The 23113-nt window shown below is 36.7% G+C and overlaps 1 protein-coding gene across 1 annotated transcript in view; it reads right to left on the bottom strand.

Annotated features, from left to right (window-relative positions):
* Positions 1–23113, bottom strand: part of UNC13C (unc-13 homolog C) — a 527267-nt gene that overhangs the window by 159126 nt on the left and 345028 nt on the right. Inside the window, 1 exon segment of the mRNA XM_003784369.1 lies at positions 13479–13564. Coding sequence (XP_003784417.1) covers positions 13479–13564 — 86 coding nt within the window.

Below are 23113 nucleotides of genomic sequence, written 5' to 3'. Positions count from 1 at the left end.
TAATATAATTTTAGAATTTCTTTACACGTTATTACAAATTATCTAAAAATATCGATAGCTGATACAAGATGGGTTTTATTATCAGCCACTAACCAAGATACTTAAGACATTTTCATAATTTGGAGAGTGAAAAACTAAAATGCTTTATTACTCTAAGTGAAGTGGAATAAGAATTGATAAATCATAACTTTATATATAGATAGTCTGGTTTTCTTTCTGCACAAAAAGTGAGTATGAAATCTTACACTTTCACTTGCCAGTGTACTGGTAGATTAGAGGCTATTTTATGGTTAAAGATACGTCACAGTGTGAAGAATGCTCTAAAAAGTAAAGTGATAGTCAACATACAAATGTTTGTTCCTACCTTGATACTCTCAAATTGCCATATTATTTTGGCAATAAAGTGTTTCAGTTACAAGTGTACATTTCAGTATATCAGGTGCCTTTTTTAACCATGAAAGATAAAATAACATTACAATTCAATTTTATCTAAATTAAATCACTTACATATTAACCAGAACTATATTATTTTTCGCTTTCTGATATTTCCTTCTGTGGTAACTTGACATATGTCTCCTTAGGCAAACAGCAACAAATTAAAGCAATAGCAAAATGGCAATGCTGTCACTACACTGATGTCCCAGTTTCAGTATCAATTTCCCAAGAAGAAAAAGCATAAGAATTAGTAGATGATAAAATGTGAAAGCAATGAACTTCAGCAGAATTCAATTAAGAGAAAAACTTACTGAAATTACTAGTGAATAAATATTCACAAGTTTTTATAATGGAAATTATCTACCTGTATTATACTGTATAAAAGGGAATTTGATTAAAAAAGATGGGAAAAATAATAGTTATATTTAATATGTTAAGGCTAAATACTAAATTATGTACTTTCATATCATCTTTTATAAGTTGTGAGAAATAACTGTATGATGACTTGGGAGAAATAAGGGACAATATGATAAAGTTAAAAAGAATTACTTTTTAAAAAAGAAAATATGGGAAATTCATGAAAGAATAATGCTTTAACTTGTAGCTCTCCAAGGTTTCTCTATTGTTTTAATTATAATAATAGAAAACATTTGTATAATGCCTCCCCTTATAAGTTACTTTTTTTTTTTTTTTTTTTTTGGCCAGGGCTGGCTTTGAACCCGCCACCTCCAGCATATGGGGCCAGCACCCTACTCCTTTGAGCCACAGGCACCACCTATAAATTACTTTTTATAATAGCTTTACTGAAATATAATTTACATATTATAAATTTCACCTATTTAAAGTCTACAATTCAGGGAGGACAGAAAGACAGGGAGTGATGGTTAAAGGGTACAGGCTTCTTTATGAAAAGAAGAAAATGTACTAAATTGAGTTTATGGCGATGGTTGCCCAACTTTATATATAAACTAAAGCACTTTTAGCATTGTCTCATTTCATCCTTAAAAAACCCTTTAACAGCACAGGGAAAGATAGCATTCACGTGAAAGAAACATTAAAGAATTATACAAGATATGTGAAACATGGGACCAGATTAAAAGAAAGAAGTGTGTGAGGGAATGACTGCAAAGAGGCAGACACCCATCAGTACAAACACCCAAGCAAGAAGGGGTGGGCAGGAGGCAGAACGTACCACGGGGTAGTAGGAGCACACGTAGAGTCTATCAACTGATTGGGAAGCACACAAGGCACCAAAGGGCACACTATCTGGGCACCTTCCAGCTCTGCTTACTTACACTCACTTTAGGTCTAGCCCCCACAGTGTGCCAGGAGACGAATGAGGAATTCACTCATGTCATGTAGCCTCTAAGTATAACCATCCACAAGCCGGGGACTTTTCTGCTTTTCAACTCAGGTTTTGGCACTGAGTTCTTTGCTCAAGTGAAGAATTTTAATCATCATTATCACCAAAGCCAATAGAGTAGAACCTCAACATACAGAGTGGTCAGTATAAGGCACTAGGGTTGCTGTACTGATACGTACATGTGGTGCATGTCCCCTCGATGGAAATCAGGTCAACTTTAGGAGGTGAAGAATGTAGGGAGATGGTCAACTATGGGCCTAGTTCCTTATGTTGACTACCCCCTGTATGCTCATCACTTTGTTACAGTCCCTTGGGTGGCAACTTACAGAGGTTCTACTGTATTTGCTTTTAAGTGAAAACACACTACATTATGATACTGACACATGCCAACTGCAGCTAGATTCAGTCCCTTCTTTTCCGCCAACACTGACCTTATTTTCTAGATTGCACTTTTATACATATTCTTTCTAGCCATTATGAACTATTATAAATTTTCATATTCAAATGCTCCATCCAAATACCTTGCCTAAGAGATTTGATATTTATCTGGGAATATCTTAATTAGTATTAAGATAAAAAATGTTTATGTTGAAATATAATATTTTCATTTATAGATATTTAAAAATGAGAATAGACGTGGTAGCTCATGCTTGATATACCAGGACACTGGAAGGCTAAGATAGGAGGATCACTTGAGTCTAGAAATTCAAGCCTACAGTGAGCTAAGCTCATTTCACTGCACTTGAACCTGGGCAATACAGTGACACTCTGTCTCAAAAAAATAAAAACTGCAAATAAATACATAAAAATAAAAGTCTAGGCACCCAAAACCATGCTCTAAACGGTGTCACATTCCTAAATATTATTGGCAAAATTATGTACCTGGTGCATTATACTGGCAAATTTATTAATATATAAATATGTCTGAATAAAGAGATTTCTTATAATTTTTTGAGATTTAGTATAATTTTAAATATCTCAATGATTACCTTTTGAATGGGAGTATTCAACTGTAAATAGGATTATAAGATTTATGACTCTAATAAAGCTTATTTTTTAAGTACAGTGTTGATAAACTGGTAGCTTCCACCCCATACATTAAGTTGACCTCTTTTTCATAGACCAGACATGTACCACCTGGATGTATCAGTACAGGAGGCCGCGTTCCTTAGATTGACCACTTCTGTATGTTGATAAATGGGTATGTTGACCAATTTGTTACAGTGCCTTGGGTGGTCAACTTACAGAGGTTCTACTATATATCTAACACATATACACACACATGTGGAAAATAGATTTTCAGAACTTATTATTCCATCCTTGTCGAGATGTTTCCTTATCTCTATTTCCTAAAATTTTAATTTTGATTTTATGTATCTATGTGTGTGTGACTATATCACTGTAAAAGTATATATATACATACACACTTTTGCTCTGGTTTGGGATCAGAATATTTACTAACAGTGCTTTAAAAGAGAAAAAAATAGTAAGCAAATGAACAAATTGCTACACTAATAATATGATTCAAATTTAGTGATTTGGGAGGAAAAAAAGGGTAGAGGTTTGTGGGAATGTGGCAAGGGATGGGATGGTCCAGGAGGGGTTATAAAGGGAAGTGACCTGAGAAGTGAGGCCTAGAGGATGGAAATGAACCAGCCACGCAGAGAGGGGAAAGAGCTGCAAAGCGAAAGGAGACACAAGCACGAAAGCCCTGATGTGGGAACAAATGTGTTCCAGTTAAGAAAGAGGCAGGAAGGCAGTGTTGCTAAAGAGAAGAGGGCACACGAATGAGATGAAGTTGGAGGGATGGGTAGAGCTCTGGCTACAGGGGGCATGGTAAGCCATGGTAAAAAACCAAAAACCAAAAAGCCAAAAAATCCCATATTTTGTTTTATTGAAAGGGAAAGACTTTGGAAGCTTCTATATACCGGAGAATGTATTGATCTCATTTAAATTTGTGCAGATCAATCTGGATATTATGAGCTAATGGATTATAGGAATATGAGAGAGGAAATACGCAAACTATTTAGGGGACTATTACAAATATCCACGTGAAGGGGTTCTATGGCTAGAACTATTGTAGCAGTAGAGACGGAGAGAAGGGTAAGAGCCAAATATGTTTTGGAGGTAGAATGATTAGCATTTATTTACAGATTTGTGCGTGTCATGAGTTTGCAGATGGGGTAGAATAAGACAAATGAAGACATCATAGAAACATCTGATGCTTCACAAATGGTAGCATATTTTGCTGTGATGGGAAAGACTAAGAGAAGAATAGGGTTTGAGTGGGAAGGATTTAATTCTGAGGACTATTGATACAGTTTGGATATATGTCCCCTACAAATCTCATGATAAGATCTGATCTTCAACATGGGAGGGGGGGCTGAGTGGGAGGCATTTGGGACATGGGGTGGTTCCCTCCTGAATGGCTTAGTGTCCTCCCATTCAGTGGGTGATTCATCACTCTACTAGATCATGGGAGTGCTGAGGGGAGTCTGGCAGCTCCTCCCCTCTCTCTTTGCTTGGTCTCTCACTGTATGACACACCTGCCCCCTACCCCCTTTGCATTTCACCTGGACTGGAAGCTCCCTGCAGCCCTCACCAGAAGCAGATGTGGGCACGACCTTTGTACAGTCTGCAGAACTGGGAGCCAAATAAACAACCTCTCTTCTTTATAAATTACCCAGCTTCGGGTACTTCTTTCATAGCAATGCAAAATGGCCTAACACGTTTAACATGTAAGTTTGCAAAGTCTAATACACATAATTTTCATCCGTAACATTGATTAAGTTTTTATAATTATACATTTATTTGTGTAATCATTGGCTTATTATAAAGTAAAAAGTTTCTCAAAGCAAGGGTCACACCTGTTTTGTGCATGTGTGCACGTAGCCCTGTTTGTAGGGTGTCTGGCACAGAGTAAGCATTCCAGGAAAACACTGAATGACTGACACATTTGTATTAGTTAAAAATTAAATGAATACCAGTGATTGACTTTCTTTTAGTGATCACTTTTATCAAATAAACCAGGTTGTAACAAAAAAAGGATTTTTACTTGCATCATGGTAAGCCAAGAACAATGAGAGGTCTACTTCAGCAAATTTAAATCCCTAGAAGCTTTCTGTAGCAGTAGTTCTCAAAGTTTGGTGCACATTAGATTCAATTGGGGGTTTTGTTAAAACAGGGATTTTGAACCCCACACTGAATCCCTCATCCAGTAGATCTGGATGGGGCCTGAGAATCTGCATTCCTACCAACTGTCCAGTTGACGCTGCTGGTCCAGGAAAAACCACCCCTCTATTGAGTAAAGATTCTGAACCCAGGGTTCAGGGATTCTTGGAGGAAGTCTAAAATGAGCTATAAGGCATCTGTATGTACGTCCCTGGGAGAAGGCCGAATTTCGATGATAGGCTATTTAGCACTTTTCTGTTACTAGAGCCTGCATATTTTGTTAGACTCTGAACAAAGGCCTCTACAATTTAGTTAACATTAAGAGTAGTGGTGCTCATACATATGAGATACCTACTAGAATCACTGGGAATTTTGGCTCTTGCATTCAATTGCTGTGTGACTTTAGCCAAAAATCCTCTCCATACCTCAAGTTTTTCATCTGTAAAAGGGCGATAATAATAGTATCTACTCCATAGGTTTGCTGTGAGGATCGAGTAAGTTAGTCTCTGTAAATCATGTAGTATCTAACAAGTTCTAAATAGGATTAAAGCCTGCGAGTGTTTTTGAAAAGCTGAGGCTCTACCCTTGGTGATTCTAATGTACAGCCAGGGTTGAAAACCACTGCTCTGGTTTTCTGAGACCACAGAAGACTAGATCAGTGAACGCCATTCTGAGAGTGTGGGGTTAATTTCCCTTCAGGAAGCCAGATTTCTATTCCCAGAGTTGCTTAGCTGAGAAAACTAGGCATGGATAACAAGAGCCTTAGCATCTTGGGAGAGAATTTATCTTTGTAAAATCTTAAGAGTTGATTCACGCTTCTTTTCTTGTGATTGCAGGGAGGGGCTGGGGCAGAAGGAAGAAGATCAGTTTTGCCTATTGACGGCTATTTCTCTTTAAAATCATCATAAACAACAAAAGCCTGTTATTGTTGCTAATGTTATAAAGAAATGATCACAGAGGCGAATACTAACTGGGCTGGCCAGCCTTCAAGGTGACATCAGTGGTCCTCAACTCTTGGACTCTGTGTCCTCATGCTTCCCCCCACCCCGACGGAGCCAGCTGACGGTGTGACTGACAGGCGTCACAGAAGTGACCAGGCCAGATCATAAAAGGCATAGCAGCTTTAGTCCTTGCACTTGCACTTGCCTGGCTCACTCCAAAAGAGGCTCGCTGCCATGCTTTGTGGGTAGCCAAGCAGTTTGTGAAGAGGTCCATGCTGGGAATAGCTGAGCTCTCCCACCAACAGCCCATGAGTACTCGACACCCATTGACTGTGTCACTGGAGAAGGGGGTCCTCAGACCATCAAACCTTTAGGAATGGCCTCCCTGGTGGACATCTTGACTGTAACCTCATAAGATACGCTGAGCCAGAACCTCCCATCTCACAGAAACAATGATATATATTTATTTATGTTGTAAGCCACTATGTTTGGGGATAACTGATACTACCCCTAAACCTCGTATTTTTCCATGTCTGGGCTGAGAGATTCTTTTTTACTATTTTGGTGCTACAGAAGCTGCTCTATTTATTTTATTCTTTTCTGGGTCTTTCCACTTGCCTGCGATGATCAGTTAGTAACGTGAGCGTGCTCTGAGAGGGAGAGAGAGAGGACTCAGACTCCTGCCTTGTCATCTCCCGAGACTTCACATCTGAGAGAAAGACAGATGTTGTGACTTTTGTGTAGTTCCAAGCTCAGCAATTAGAGGCCAGCTGTGCTTATGACAACTTGGGCTTTGAATTGAGTTAATAAGGACTTTAAATTCTAATATCATTTCAACAAGAAAAAATGCAAGAAATCTGAGTGCTTTGTAGGCCCCCAGATGACCAGGCTGCCCAACTAAACCCTAGAATTGTTAGCGTTCACTGTTATTCTTCATTAACTAGAATGTTCTTATCAGAGCCTGAGTGCAGACAAGGAGTTAACGCCCATCAAGACCTTTACGTTTTATTTATACACTGACCATGTAGCAATTAAAAGCATGTGAAAAGATAATGCTTCATTTCCTGATTCTAATAACCAGGTCGATGGGGTTTGGGAAACTCATTTCTGTTGACCACAGATTTTCCTAAATGCCATCATTATGGGAAAACAGACTTAGCATTCAACTGAATTTGCTAAACACAGGAGAGGTGTGTTCAACAAACGAATTTGCTTATCCTGCTGGTGAGACCATGTTTACAGTCTGAGAAGTCAGCTTAGCCTTGTTTTTGCCATTTAATCTTTTTTTCAAGATGAACCCAAGAAAGTGGCCGACTGGTTAATTATGCACCTACTCTGGTATATTTATCTTTACCGAAGGAATACTGTCTATTACTGAGGTCAATATAGTTTAATTATCTTTTCCCCACATAGATAATAAGGTGAGTTAATGGACGGTCAAAGGTTGGCATGAATAAAAGCATTACAAACACTCCTGGTTGTCTATTTTTTTTCTGTTTTGTATAAACCAAATATTTCAGTTAGCACGTTCCTAAATTAATTACACACACAGCTTACCCGCTCTATCTACTCCAGAAATATAAAGCAAGTAAGTTTCAACTTAATTGCAATAGAGGAGGGGGCAGGCAGGACGCATGGGAACTGCCAGAGGAGGAAAGCGTCAAACGCGTCTCCTGCAGGTGCACGGGTGGCTCTGTGACTCCCATTATGGGTCAGCTGAATCAGTACCAATGCTGTCCTTCAAAGTAAAGATGAAAGGAGGCAAGAAATCCCTCAGTTTCCGAGAAATGTGTTTAGAAGGTAAAAGGCAGAGGTGATAAGCTTCATTTCTAGTTTTCATTTAATCATCTTCTATCTTTTTCCCACCACTTATCAGGGTGGGCAGCATTTACTTACCACCCACACACCTCCCACTTTTAATTTGAATGCTTTTCCTTCCTTTTTCGGTTTTTTTGGCTGGGATAACCAGGAGGTCCCAAACACTTTACTGTATTTCATCTGCTGGAAAGCCCTTGCCTGTACCAGGTGCTCAAGGATGTAGTTAAAGAAGGGCGGGGCAGACAGGGAGCAGGGAGAGAAAGGCAGAAGAAGCGGAGGCAGGTGGGGCTGAAACCCATGGGTCCATCTCTGTCTTGCCCTATTTCTCAGCATCAACTGTCACTGATGTATTTTTCCCCTGTTAAATGACACAGGGAATTTAACAGAACATTTCTAGACTTTAGATTGTACAGCCTGACTGCTGATTTTTATTAATCAGCCCAGAACATCTGTTAATGGCTAAAATTTGGCTCTGTCTCATCAAAGTAGTTTTACCATGTGGTCTATGTGCTGTGCTTGCTAATGTAAAATAGACTGTTATATATTAGAGAGTCTTTGGCTTCGGATTGAGGCTAAAAGCTGTCCTGAGGAGCTGAAGGTGTATTATGCTGTTGGCCAAATATCAATATGGACAATTAAAGTGATAAATACTGCACTTTAACACAGAATGAATGGGAAAACATACAGCGGCTTTTAACCATGAACAATCCCTGTCTCTAATCTGAGTGAAAATCATTCTGCATTATGTATTTAATCTACACACACAGATTCATATACACACTGCTTTGGTGCACCTTAGATTTTCACTCCTCCATTATTTATTGAGCGCCTACCACAAGCCAGGCTCGTGTTAAGGGCTGACATGTGGTCAACACAGTTCTTTCTTTCAAAGAGCTGATAATAGTGTATGATCAAAAGTGCCATTAGGAAGACCACCTATTCTACTAAAAATAAAAAAATTACTGTTCAAAATCTATATGACGTATGCTGAACAATCAAATATGGAAAATGTTGTTATGCAAATGGAAAGACATGCCATACTTGTGGCTGGGAAGAATCAACATTGCCAAAATGTCCATTCTGCCCACAGCACCAATGTCATACTTTAAAGAACTTGAAAAAATTATACTTTGATTCATATAGAACCAGAGAAAAACCCAAATAGCCAATACAATTCTTAGAAATAAAAACAAATCTAGAGGTTTCACGTTACCATATTTCAGGCTATACTATAAGGCTATAGTGATCAAAACAGCATGGTACTTGCACAAAAATAGAGACTTAGCTCTATGTAATAGAACAGAGAATCTAGAGATGAATGCAACCACATATCACCATTTTATCTTTGATAAGTCTAACAAAACCATGCACTGGGGAAAAGCATCCCTATTTAACAAATGGGGCTGGGAAACCTGGTTAGTCGCATGTCCAGATTGCAACTGGACCCACGTCTCTCACCATTACAAAAATTGATTCTTGCTGGATAAAAGATTTAAATTTAAAACACAAAACAATAAAAATTCTAGAAGACAGTGTGGAGAAAGCACTTGAGGATATTGGCCTGGGGAAAAAAACATTATGAGGAAGATCCCCCCCAACAATTGCAGCAACACTAGAAATAAATAACTAGGATTTGATCAAGTTAAAAAGCTTCTGAATCAGCTAAGAGAACCACAAACAAAGCAAACAGACAGACTTCAGAATGGAAGAAGATGTTTGCAGGTTGAGTCTGACAAGGGCTTGGTAACTAGAATCCACAGAGAACTCAAATTAAACAACAAGAAAAGGGCAAATGGCCCCCTTTATAAGTGGGCAAGAATCTTGAACAGAAACTTCTCCAAAGATGACAAATGAATGGCCAACAAACACATGAAAAAAATGCTCGTTGTCTCTAATCATCAGAGACATGCAAATCAAAAACACCCTGAGATATCACCTAAATCCAGTGAGAATAGGCCACATCACAAAGTCCCAAACTGCAGTCCCCAAACACTTCTACATTGCTGGTAGGACTGCAAACTTACATAATCTTATGTAAAGAAGTATAGAAAATCCTCAAAGAACTAAAACCATTGACACACCATTTGATCCCATAATTCCATTACTAGGTATCTACCTAGAAGAACAAAAATAATTTTGCCATGAAAACATTTGTACCAGAATGTTCATTGTAACCCAATATAAAATTGCCAAGTCATGGAAGCAACCCAAATGCCCATCAACCCATGAATAGATTGACAGCTTGTGGTATATGTACACCATGGAATACTATTCAGCCATAAAAAAGATGGAGCCTTTACATTTCTTATGTTTACTTAGATGGAGTTGGAGAACATTCTTCTTAATAAAGTATCTCAAGAATGGAAAAATAAATATCCAGTGTACTCCATACTAATATGAAACCAATATATAAACAATTATACACTCATAGGAATGATAGAATGCAAATACAGTCTGGTAAGGGAGGGAGGAAGAGGAGGAGATGAGGAGGGAGGAGGGAGGGTGACCGGCAGAAGGAGGGAGCTCATTCAGTGGGATCTTACCTAATGTGCACAATGAGAGAGTGTTCGGCACACCCCCCGGGAGAGGGGCTCTTTATAACCAGAACATTACCTTGAAGTAAGAACCATGTAATCCAAAAATTTTACCCTCATATTAATTTGAAATTAAAAAAAGAAAAAATATATTGCTATGTAAAATTTTGCCTAAATCCCCAGCTAAATTTACTTTATGACTAATAAAACATAAATGATAAAATTACTTACCCAGCTTAAATAATATTTGAGTTCTACAGCATTATGCCACAAAAAAAGCAATAAGTGTTTCACAATGCATTGCATTTTGTCTACTCAAACACACGTAAGGACACACAAAGGTGTTGCACGTCTTGAAGGTTTCCAAGACCACACAGCAAAATAAGATCACAACTGGACGTCTCCTCCACTGCCATTTCTACTTTTCCATGGAGGTGAAATTACCCAGTAAAGTCTTTATCTGAGAAGTAATTATTGGAGTCACTTTATTTCTAGGCATCATTCTAGGCGATAAAGATATGTTGGTACAAATTGTTGGAAAAAATTTATATTGTGGTAAGGAAGAGACATAAGAAATAATCAGATGAACAAGTATCAATGAACAAGTGAATTAAAGATAATAATTAGTTGCTATTCAGAGGATTAAAATAAAGTTATTCCTGTGAGCAACTATTGAAGCTATGGTCAGGGAAATTCTCTCTCTCTCTTTTTTTTTCAATTAGAACATTAAATGAATTTAATTTCAAACAAGCACAGAAACTACCACTATTTTCATGGCCTCCCTTTTTCTTTTATTCATCCTATAGGAAGCTTGGTTTTTATTTTTTTTATTAAATCATAAACACATAGATCATGCATACATTAATGCATTTATGGGGTACAGTGTACTGATTTTATATAGAATTCAGACTTTTTTTTTTCTTTGAGACAGAGTCTCACTATGTTGTCCTCACTAGAGTCACAGCTCACAGCAACCTCAAACTCTTGGGCTTAAGTGATTCTCTTGTCTCAGCCTTCCAAGTAGCTGGGACTACAGGTGCCCACCACAAGGTCTGGCTATTTTTTGGTTATAGTTGTCATTGTTGTTTAGCAGGCCCAGGCTGGATTCGAACCCACCACCCTTGGTGTATGTGGCTGGTGCCCTGCCCACTGAGCTACGGGCACCGCCCTAGGAGATCTTCTTTGAGGAGGCTACTTGTGAAGATTGGTGAGAAGTCCAGGAATAGACCACCTGGCAAATAAACTCTAATGTAGGAGTGAACTTTGATTGTGGCAAGGACAGGAAAGGAATTGACAGTAACCCCTACATGCCGTGAGTTACTGGATGAATGGTGGTGACAATAATTGCAATAGGAAACAGTGGGGAAGAAGCAGGTTTTGACAGAGGAAATTAATTTCCATATTGACTATGAAGTGTGAGATGCCTAATAGACATTCAAAAGGGGTGAGTGAAGGTGACAGATTGGTCTAGGGAAGTAAATGCTACCTGAAAAAACTTCTTATCTAGTAGACTAGTGGTTCCTGTCTGATTTAAGATAATTCTTGGATCCCAAAGAAATAGTCAAAGCAAAGTAGTGTAAAAGGATATGGTTGGTAAGGGGCGAAGATGGAGGTGGAGGGGGAGGACTGGCCATTAACACAGCAGAGAAGAAACACTTCATCGCAGAATAAGGAGTTTGTACCTCTGAGCAGTTCTAGTGTAATTTAAAGATTAGTAAACCTCTCTATCTGTTGGTGAGAGCTCTTGACTTTACCAGAAAATTAGTTTTTATAATCTATTGTATCTTTTTCTTCAAGTAAGGAAAACTGAATATTCTCTGGGCATCTCCATCCAGAGAACTCACATTATGGCAAAGCTACTAAACAATGTCAGGATGAGCATGCACTGCCAAAACCAGTTAAACCTAACAAATCTTCCACCCTGCGGTCAAGACACCTTCTCTAAGTTGCAAATCTGAACAAGACAAGCCCCTGCTGAAAACTCTTTATGGCCTTTCATCTTTCTAGCAGAGAGTCAAACCCCGTACCCTGGCCCACAAGGCCCTGTGTGCTGGTCCCCGCCAACTGCTCCGCACCGTGGCCCACAAGGCCCTGTTTGCTGGTCCCTGCCAACTGCTCCACACTCACAGTCACTTTGTGTTACCTCCTGCTCATCAGGCCCGCAGGGTTTTCTATTCTCACACGCACCTTATACTCACCTTCATTGTTAAGGCTCTGTCTTCTACCCAAAGACCATCTTGCTCTGACTTCTCCTTCAGGTCTTTGTCAAGATCACATTTCCTTAAGGAAACCTCCTCTTGAAAGCTCGCCTTGTCCCCTAGCCTCAAGTCTGATTTAGGTGATTCCCCCAGACACCCCATCATCGTTAGTCTTACCCTCTCCATCTCCTCCCAGTAACTGTGTTGAGGGCAGGGCCTGTGGCTCTCTCGTTCACTATTACATCCCCCCCTACTGCGTGCACTGGTGGTCATCTAGTATCTATGGGCTCAACCTACAGCGTGTCTGTAAAGTTCGTGTGCAATTCACTATGTTAAACTATTTTAACTTGCACATGAACTTTATGTCCACTCAGGATATTTATTAAGTGCAAAGAGATTTCTGTACCAGGCTCTGAGTGGCTGGAAGATCCAAACCTGGTTTATGGATCTATCTCTAACTCTAAACATACTGTGGGGACATAAAAACTATGGAGTTGTTTGAGCACTGTTTTCTCTTGCTTTCCTTTGTTAAGATGTGGACTTACTGTGACCAGAGTTTCTGGTGAAGAGCCTTTCCATGGTCTCTGTATAATCCTTGGTCAGATTTTAACCTGCCTACACATAGATACGATTTCGAAGTTCATGTAGACAAATATCTGAACTGATCTTACTCACTCACCCCTTTGATGGTTTCCTCTAGTAAATGAACTGCCGTAAAGCGTTCCTGCCTCTGTTCTGTAAGTGAAATACTCATTATGATCCTGTAGCTTAGACATCTGATTAAAAATGTATATACTTCAGGGCTTTAGGGCTTTTAAGTACTTTGAGATAGGTGGAAATAAGTTTTAGGACTACACTTGATTTTAGCCAATGGGCCGAGAAGTGATAAGTTTCAGATCTAAATTAATCACAAGAATCAACGTTCTAATGTATCAATTATTTACATGTAAAGCCAAGAACACAAAATCACAATTTGACTAAAATATATATTCTAAGAAGTATAAATATTTGTAATTACCTTCTAATGCATATTTCATATCCAGAGCAAAAAGAGTCCACATGATTTCAGCACTGATTTTTCCCATGTTCAGTTCTTGAGGAAACCTAAAACCAAACACATTATATTTTGTATAAAAAGAATGATGTATCTAAAAAACAAAACAAAGTACCTCATTTTATACCTAAGCCACAGTAGTGATTAGATAGTTCACAAATACTTCTATTTGTGAAACTTTTTTATGAGTTTTTGTAGGTTGGGAATAAAGCTCCACCACCAGGGTGTGGGGTTCGATCAGTTATGGGTGGTGGGAAATATGCGTCCTTGTATCAGTGCCAAAGTAACCAGCCCAAGGGCCCTTCATAGATGTCTTGGGATATGTGTTCCTCTGTGAGAAGACTCTTCGGTTTTATCAAACATTCCACTTTCCCAATTTTGAGAATGGCACAGATCAACCTGAACAGCGGATACAATGTAACAACAAAAAGAATCACACCTCACAGGCATCCTTCAGCTGTTTTTTGTGAAGCGAAGTTTCTATTCTCTATTTGCTTCTAAGTGAATTCTTACAAGAATGACTCCTCACTCTCTCTAGTAAAACGGCTTGTGGTGGATCCACTTATCAGCACTCCAGAATGCTCCCTAGGCAGCTCTGTGTTTTAGACCAAGGACGCTTAGCCTAAAAACAAGACTCCTACTGCTTCTGAACACGTCCTCTCTTTTTATGTATTTTCAATTACACAGTAAGGCTGCTAGGAATATAAGCTCAGTGAATATGATAAATAAGTCTTTTCATTAAATTATAAACACTCCATGCCAGAATGTAAGACTGAAAGTATCTTCTCTCTATATACAAAGTGAATGTATACATATATATACCGTGTGTGTGTGTGTGTGTGTGTGTGTGTGTACATCAAGGAACAATAATAGCTCTCATATGCATCCACACTGTGGGTTCTCAATCAAAAAAAAATGTAACATAATTCTGTATGGGATGGATGGGATTTATCTAAGTAAATATAACCTCAATATGACCTCAATCAAGACAAATACTGTTGATACCCATTGAACTACTCTAGTCAATCCGACATCTCATCAAAAGGAGGGTGTGTTTCATCAATATCCCTTACCAATTGCCATCTATCAATTTGTCTAATAAGGTCGATTGATATTAAAAAAAAATTGTACAAGCTTTGCCTTTATCATTTAAACTCAGAATTCTTTCTTCTAATAAAAAATATAATTTGAATATGTGGAAATTAGTTTTCAGCATGAATTTCTCCTTTATTAATAAAAAGAAATTTTAGGCAAACACATTACCTCGGAAGATTTCATTTGTGCATAGGCGCTACCATCACATGATTTGTAGCATATTAATTTTTATATAATTGACACAAAGCAGCAACATAAGTGACACAACATAATGAGAGCACCTTGAGCTCAAAAAGGAGGAAATTGATTCATTATTTCAATTTCTTTGAATCAAGAATAAAGAATATATTAAGTCAATTCACAGTTTCCTGATTTTTTTAAAAAAAGATCGTATATATAAAGAAGAGTACATTGGATACTTTTTCTTGTACTCTGTACTATTATGAAACCAATATATAATCACCCACAATTTCATATGAAAGATAAAACACACTATAGTCTAGGATGAAGGAGAGAACAGGAGGGAGAAGGGAGTGGGAAAGTTGAGAGGAGGGATAGTAATCAGTGGCACCTCATCTATGGTATATATTACAAGGGTACATGTCAAATCTATTAAGAGTATAAATGTCTTAACACAATAATCAAGTAAGTGAGGTGAAGGCTATGTTAACCAGTTTGATGTAAGTGTCCCAAATTGTTTATAAAATCAGCACATTGTACCCCATAAATGAATTAATATATATAGTTATGATTCAATAAAAAAAAGAAGACTACAAAATAATATCTCTTATAAAGATAGATGCAAATATCCTCAACAAAAAATTGGATTTGAGGAGGTATATGTAAAAATAAGGCAGTGGTTCTCAACCTTCCTAATGCCGTAGCCCTTTAATACAGTTCCTGTGGGTCGCGACCCACAGGTTGAGAACTGCTGAGATAAGGCTTCAATCATATTTGTAAAGTTTTATTGATTTTAGTAAAAAATGTGTAAATTTACAAGTAATACATTAAGTGGCAATATAATACAAATGGCTTTTAACACCATCTGTTCATACATTTCTTTAATAAGTAGCTACTAATCAAAGGCCTAGCATGTGCCAGGCACTGTTTTAAGGACTGATAATATACTCCTAAATAAAAAACACATCGCCTCTGCCCCTGTGAAGTCTACAATCTGGCAAAATTGGCCATGAAAAGCAGCAAGTGCATGCACAGACACATACATATGTACATCGTATATATACACACATACACACATATATCATGTATATATAGAAATTGGGATAGGTCCTGAGAAGGAAACTACAGGGTGAAAAGATAAAGATGCTAGCAGGCTGTTTTTCTATTTTATTTTTTACATTTGAGTTGTAATTTTAAAAAACATGGTTTATAATTAAAAAGGGTTGTATCAGATGCAGAATCATACCCTGGGGTACACATTCACAGAGAAATTAGTTGAAGAAAGATTTTTGTACACTTTTGAAGGGTGCTAAGAAGTGACTGATGGAAGACAAAAAGTGTCCTTCCCAGTTAACAGCTGCAGTTCCCACAAGAAAAGACTCTCAAAGTGACCTCTGAAATACTTTTTTCTTTAATCTAGAAGCTTCAATCAGATAATTTCAAAATACAGAATCTAAAAATAAGATGTTAGTCTCAGGGTTTTCTCAATTACACAAGCATGGCCAAGTCTGATTTTCATTCCTAAAAAACTGTGTTTTAAGGCCTCTCATTGCAACTGTTAAATCTTCACTATAGCAAAACTCAAACCATTATTTAAAATAAAAGCAACACACTATACATAATTTCTATAAAAGAATAGGGATCATATTAATATGAAAAGCACTATTACAAATCAGTAAGAAAAAAATGAAAGAAAAATGACTGAGATGAATGAGCAATTTAAAAAGAAAAGAACGCAAAAGCCTATAGATGCTTATCATAATACTCAAAGAAATTTCAATTAATGCAAGGGAATTATTTTTTATTTATTAGACCACAAAGCATTAAATAATTGATGAAATTCAGACTTCTTTGGAACCTGGTTTCCTTCTAGTTATCTGATGACTCTCTATAGGCCTCCATTGTTATGCTGTAGCTATAGGTGTATTGCCCCATCCCTTTCTTTGCTCCGCACCCCAAGTGTCCCCTTTATTAGATGCATCATCTTGATGCTATATGATATTATGGAATAATATGCAGCTATTAAAATCACAGGAAGGATCTGCTTGGATTGAAATCAAAAGATGTATTTTAAGTGGTACTAGGTGAACAAAGCAAATTATAGATTATGTAATGATCTCACATTTTATTTTCAAGATTCTCACAATACTAAAGTAAACATGATTAAGTGAAATTCTATGCTTATACATATAGAATATATTAGCTGGAAGAAAAAAATATCAGGCTACTAAAAATTTGTAAGGTTTAGGCCAAGGACACCATAATTTTGCTTTTTACTGATTATCTACACAGAAATGATACGTAAACACCAGAACTTTTACTTCCCATTTCATACAGTCCTCTGAAGCTGAATGTAATTACTTTAGTAACCATCCAAAGTTTGAAAAAAAAAAACTCTATTTTGAAGTAAATCAATGGGAGCTTTACTATGTAAATTATTTTAAACAATAAATAAAATTCATCTATTTCTCACAAAATTCCTATTTAGTTGTAATTAATTTCATTTTACAAAGAAGGAATTGGTTGTCCAGCTTTGGGCATTGAGATCTCTCCAGAAAACAAAGCAAAAAATATTCCATAAGGTTTTTATTGTTTTTTTATACATAGATATTGTTTTTGATATCTAGAGGAGGCTCATAAAGGTAACTATGATACAACTCTATGTATTATCTACCTATTTAGAGACGGTCTCACTCTGTTACTGCCAGCCAGGATGGCAGCATTGAGTTTCTGGGCTCAGGCAGGCCTCTTGCCTCAGCCCCACGAATGGCTAAGATTAGAGGTTTGAGTCCCCTCACTCAGCAAATACTCTTATTAGACTCAGGAACATTAAAGATTAAGACATGTATACTGAACCATGAAACAAATCAATGACAGAATCACAAAGATAGCCTATGGTTTTTGACCATATTTCTTTTTCATTCCTTTTTCTTTTCTAGAAAAATAAAAAATTTCAAAGCACTGAAAATGTTTTCACAACAAATTCTTTCTTTTCTCTTGTACTAGTCTATTGGTTCTCCCTTAAAATATTTTCAGTTCAAGTTATTGCCTTTATATTTTATGCAATAGCCTATCTGTAAATTTAAACCTCAAGATCTATTTCTATATAGAAAATTATATTTGTTGTCTCAGATGTCATTCTAACCTGTCTTAAAAACTTTTTTGCTCCATCGTAATATATCATAGTTGTGCTATAATAATATAATTTGGTTGTGCTCACTATTACCTATAATATCATAGATAACCCATGATAGAAAAAAAGAATGCAAAATTTCCGTATTTACTTAATAGTTAGACAAGTTCTTCTGAAGCCTGTATTTTTGTTTTATTGTACTACTTTGTGATATTTTTGGTGCATTTGAAAGTACTTTTCTGAATCTTACATTAAGTCCTAGTCAAGTAAAAAAAAGGTCACAATTTAGCTAGATGGCTATTGTAGTCATCAACCTCTGCCACAGTCCACAGCCTCTCCTCCTTTTCACTGTGAGAGGTGCTGCTCCTATACTCAGAGGAAAGGAGCGTCACATGTCTCTAAACCACTCCACTCTTCATCAAACCCAGCCCCAAACTCTTGAGTTTGACTACTTTGGGGGGGGTCTTTATTACCTTATGAAGGTACCCAGGTCACACAAAACTTGTATAAAATAAATGTGTCTGTTTTTCTCTTGTTAGTCTGTCTTTTGTTACAGGAGCACCACCCTAGAAGTCAGAGGGTAGATAGAAAAGATATTTTTCCTTCCCTACACTTTTCTCACACAGCATCCCATCTCCACCAAAAAGCATTGATTATATTGATACAGTCTCTCTGTATATATGCGTGTGTGTGAGTGATGTATATAATACGCTATATTAATTGTATTCCAGCAGGCAGACTACAAACCGGTGACATTTGCAAAGCTAATATTTTCCAAAACAATTTCTTTACTTCTTCACATCTTTTGAAAAGAGGGTAGAAAAGTTCATAATTATAAGCAAAGTACAATAGATGAAAGAAAAAAAATTAATGCTTAGAGTCAGGAAGAGACACCCTACTTTTCTTATAATAGATTTTCAACTTTCTAAGGAATTATCAACTATTGGCTACATTTTAGTTTCCAGTTTTTAATGGGGTACAAAATAATATTTTTGTAATAGTGTTTTTTTACACTATGCCCAAATTTCCTTCATAGATTTATAAACAAATAATCCTTGGCATCAAATACATATGCTTTTTAAAAATGTTCTATTCATAGCACCAAATCATGATTTACAAGGAAGAGTTGTTTTCTTACAATACACTCCACAGTTGACTACTTCTGCCTTTTCTGTGGGCTAGCTAAGAAGTCTACAGCATTTGCATATTTACTAGAGTCTTATTTTCTAAAATTAAAAACATTTTTGGCTATTTCCTCTGCATAATCCATAATATTATCATGTGTAGTTAAGTCTCAAAGCAATCCAAAACATAGAGATTTGATTTCTCCTATGCTATTTAACTAATTTATCCAGTAGACCATGGTGTAATCTCTTTCAAACTCAATTACCTCATCTGTCAAATGGGGATGATAGTAATTGTGTAATGTGAGACTTTTCTAGGGTTATTGTGAGAACTAAATGAGGTTTCACATATAAATACTTTGCATAGTCACTGGCATATAGTAAGCACTTCATAAATACTCGCTGGTGATGATCATGAAATTCTAACTATAAAAGAGACATATAAGGAAATTTAGTTAGATTCCATTGATTTCGAATATGAAAAAGATCATCATGGAAATTTATATTTGTATTTTCTGGTTTTTAGTCCTAGGGGAAAATTGTTTATAAAATTAAGAGCAATAACCTTGATTATAAAGGAAAATTTTTATATGCTCATCAGAATAAATGATATTCTAAGTTAAGCAATCTTGACCTACACATTAACAAGTCAAATGCTAATTGCAAATACATTCTGAACCATGACAGAAGAAGGAATGAAGGAGGTTTTAACTTTCCACAACCATTTTCTAACCTTAGTGGAATTATCTATCTACCTACCTACTTAGGAGTAGTATACATAAACATGGTGCATTTAATATTCATATTTCATCACCTATGGATATTTTTAAATGGCTCTTCTCACACTAGTCTGAATGTGGGAAGTCTCCATGTACACAAATTCAATTCTCTAGCGTGTCACTCTGCCTCTTCTTCATTTTTAATGTAGTCATAGCTTAACTTAATTTATCATTTATAAATGAAGTTTAATGAAGTAACTGATCCATTCCACGATTATGTGAATGTCTCCTGTTTTTAATTTACAGCAATTAATACAAAGCATAAATGTTTTAAACCTTGAATCTTGAGACACAACAATTTAATAACCCAATTTATTATCTTGCAAATTTCTTAGTGAAATAAGGAAAACATAATTGGCACTGCCAAATTTGATAATACTGATTCATTAGTCACAATAGATGAAATGAGAATCCATTAAACTTGAAGTATTGTTTGGATATGCAAAGTTTATCTTTGAAGAAAATGTGCGTTCATTGTTACAAATGAGTAAGCAATGGTTCTGTCATTGCCTGTATGTAACCAAAACATCCTTATTGTAGCTAGAACTCAAGAGACAAGTTGCAGAACTCTTTTGCATTATAAAAAATATTAAGCTTTTATTAATATGTTCGTCATGTTAAGACTCTTAACATGCTTTAGTGCAACTAACTGCCAATATCACGAACATAGAGACTTCCCAAGAATGAACTTGATGAAGCAGATCTCCACTAGTAAATCAAATTAAACTACTCTTACAAATTAAAGCTGCATCAAAGAGAAACGAAAACATAATGGTAACATTGCAGTTAAGGGTGAAAATCAGCTTATACATTTGGGGTGTGAATTCATCTAATTGAATATTTCCTGTGGTGATAATTTTGCCTTTTGTACTTAGGTTCTTTTATACCATAAAACAAATTGATCACCAATGGCATTTAAAGCCAATCACCCTTCATCCATTATTTTGTCTTTATTTCACTTACAATCTAAGGCATTATTTTAATGAACTCAAATCTTTAAATATGTATTTAATTTAAATATAAGATTGGGGATGGATCTAGGTTAATTATTGAAATCTGCACTTCGTAAGATGATAAAAATGCTACTTGGCAATGGCAGAGGAAATGGAGATGGCCAGAGAGCGAATAAGTAACTTGTGTGTATGCCTGGGCTGAGTAATGAACAGAATGTACTGAGTTCAGGTAACTGATCCTCAAGTTGCCCCAGTAATTTCAGATTAAAGACCTGAAAGAAAATACTCCTCAGTCTTACTATGAAACCAATTTGTAGCTTTCTTATGAAGGCTATAACCCAATTATAGCCCAAGAAGAAGGGATAAGGGGAGAAGAGGGGAGGGGAGAGGAAGGATGGATGGAGGGAAGGTAATTGGTGGGACCACACCTATGGTGCATCTTACAAGGGGACTTGTGAAATTTACTAGGTGTAGAATATAAATGTCTTAACACAATGACTAAGAAAATGCCATGAAGGCTATGTTGACCAGTTTGATGTAAGCATTTCAAATTGTATGTAAAACCAGCACATGTACCCCATGATTGCATTAATGTACACAGCTATGATTTAATTTAAAAAAAGAAACAAACAAAAACATAATTCACTTTTAATTTTGACAATGTCCTTCGAAATCATAAAAAAATAGAAAAAAAAAAAAGAAAAAAATAGAAAAAAAAAGAAAATAGTCCTTATGCTCACTCTGCAGGGCAGGGAACCGGAGGCCATAGAGCAGAGACAAAGTCAACATTATGGAGCACCAGCTCAAGGCAGGTGCCAGGCTGGGTGCTTTTGATGCAGTTATCTCCCCACATCCTGATAATAGGCCTGTGAGTCAGTGTTACCTACCCATTTTTAAAATATGGGAAACATTCTTAAAGATGTTGCAATCAGATCCAGATTAATCATTAAAACACTGGAAATGTTTGGGTTGGACCAAAGGATGAAACTCCATCATTTTATCCATGAGATTCTTTCCTTACCATTATCAATCCTTTTGTTAATTCAAAGGGTTGCTTAGCTTCTGCTTCTGCCTATTACTGGATGTGTGATCTTGGGAAAGGTTCTTAGGCCTCTCTGGGCTTCAGTTTCATCACGTGCAATTTGGAGATGAAATGGTGCTGATGTCATAAGAATTAAATTTAGGATTAAATGTTAAACTGTAAGAAGGCTTAGTCCAGTGCTTGACTCTAGTTAACCTCCTATAGTTTCCTATATGATGATGATAATGATGTTTATAACATAAATATTTAGTTGTGCCTAAATTTCTAAGCAAGCATAATATACCCTGAAAAATCCAAGATCAACTTTTTCGTTCCTCAGTGATGCAGTCAGGGAAGTGGAAAATGAAAATCTTCAGGAGAGTTTCAATTAGTACAATTCTCGGTAAGTATTTTTAAAATAGTACTCTTGGGCACTTTGACAAATACTTGCATTCCTAGGATATAATGTACTGTTTAGGAATTTTCAGAGAAACACATTATCGGTTTTAAAATTCAAAAGGGTTATTATTAACCTAAGTAAAGACTTCAAAAATTGGTTCTTTTCTTTTAGGCCTTTTTTTGTCAGGCAGATTGTCAGCACAGATCTTTGGATTTTCTGGCTGTCTATTCTAACTACGGTAAATTCAAGGTCTGCAGAACTGATGGCTGATAGGAAACACATTGTTTGCTCAGATTCTGAGACTTCCAATTAAAATATTTCTTTACAGTTCAACAGCAATATAACTGCATCTATATAGGAAAACATGTGTTGTTCCACATAATAGTGGACTGATTATACCAGGTTAGTTAAGCTACTCTGGTTATAAAAATCAGACACTCAACTATAAAAAGTTAAAAGGGAATTTTTTTAAAGAAGACTTTGGGGGAGAAACAAGACTAAGTTGCATTGCCATATTGTACCAGAACTCAAGAAAAACTGAACTCAGTGAGTCAGGTCTCATAGAGCCCCAAGTCAGAAGTTCCTTCAGAGCTGAAGGTCGCTCTGGGGAGTGCAGTTACCTGATTACAGGGAGGGATCTCCACTCAGGCAGTCTGCCAGTACCAGGACTCTGCTACTCTCATTTCTGATTTTCATTCCATGCATCCTTTCTCTCTTTTCATTTGTCAAATAATTTCTTCTTTTTCCACTCTGTTTATCTCCTGGCTCTGTTTATACTTTATTTTATTTGCTTCTTCATTTTAGAACACATACTAACATTTGTCTCCAGACTTGTACATTTTCGATGTCTAGTCTCCCTGTCAACTGTCAGATTTTCAGGTCTCTCTGTCAAGTTCTAGAGAATGAATCTCACT

The sequence above is a fragment of the Otolemur garnettii genome, unplaced genomic scaffold, assembly GCF_000181295.1.
Source record: "Otolemur garnettii isolate 467f Iridium unplaced genomic scaffold, OtoGar3 scaffold00011, whole genome shotgun sequence".
Lineage (NCBI taxonomy): Eukaryota > Metazoa > Chordata > Mammalia > Primates > Galagidae > Otolemur > Otolemur garnettii.
The sequence above is the reverse complement of the archived record's forward strand: the minus strand, read 5'-3'. Positions and strand labels throughout refer to the sequence as shown.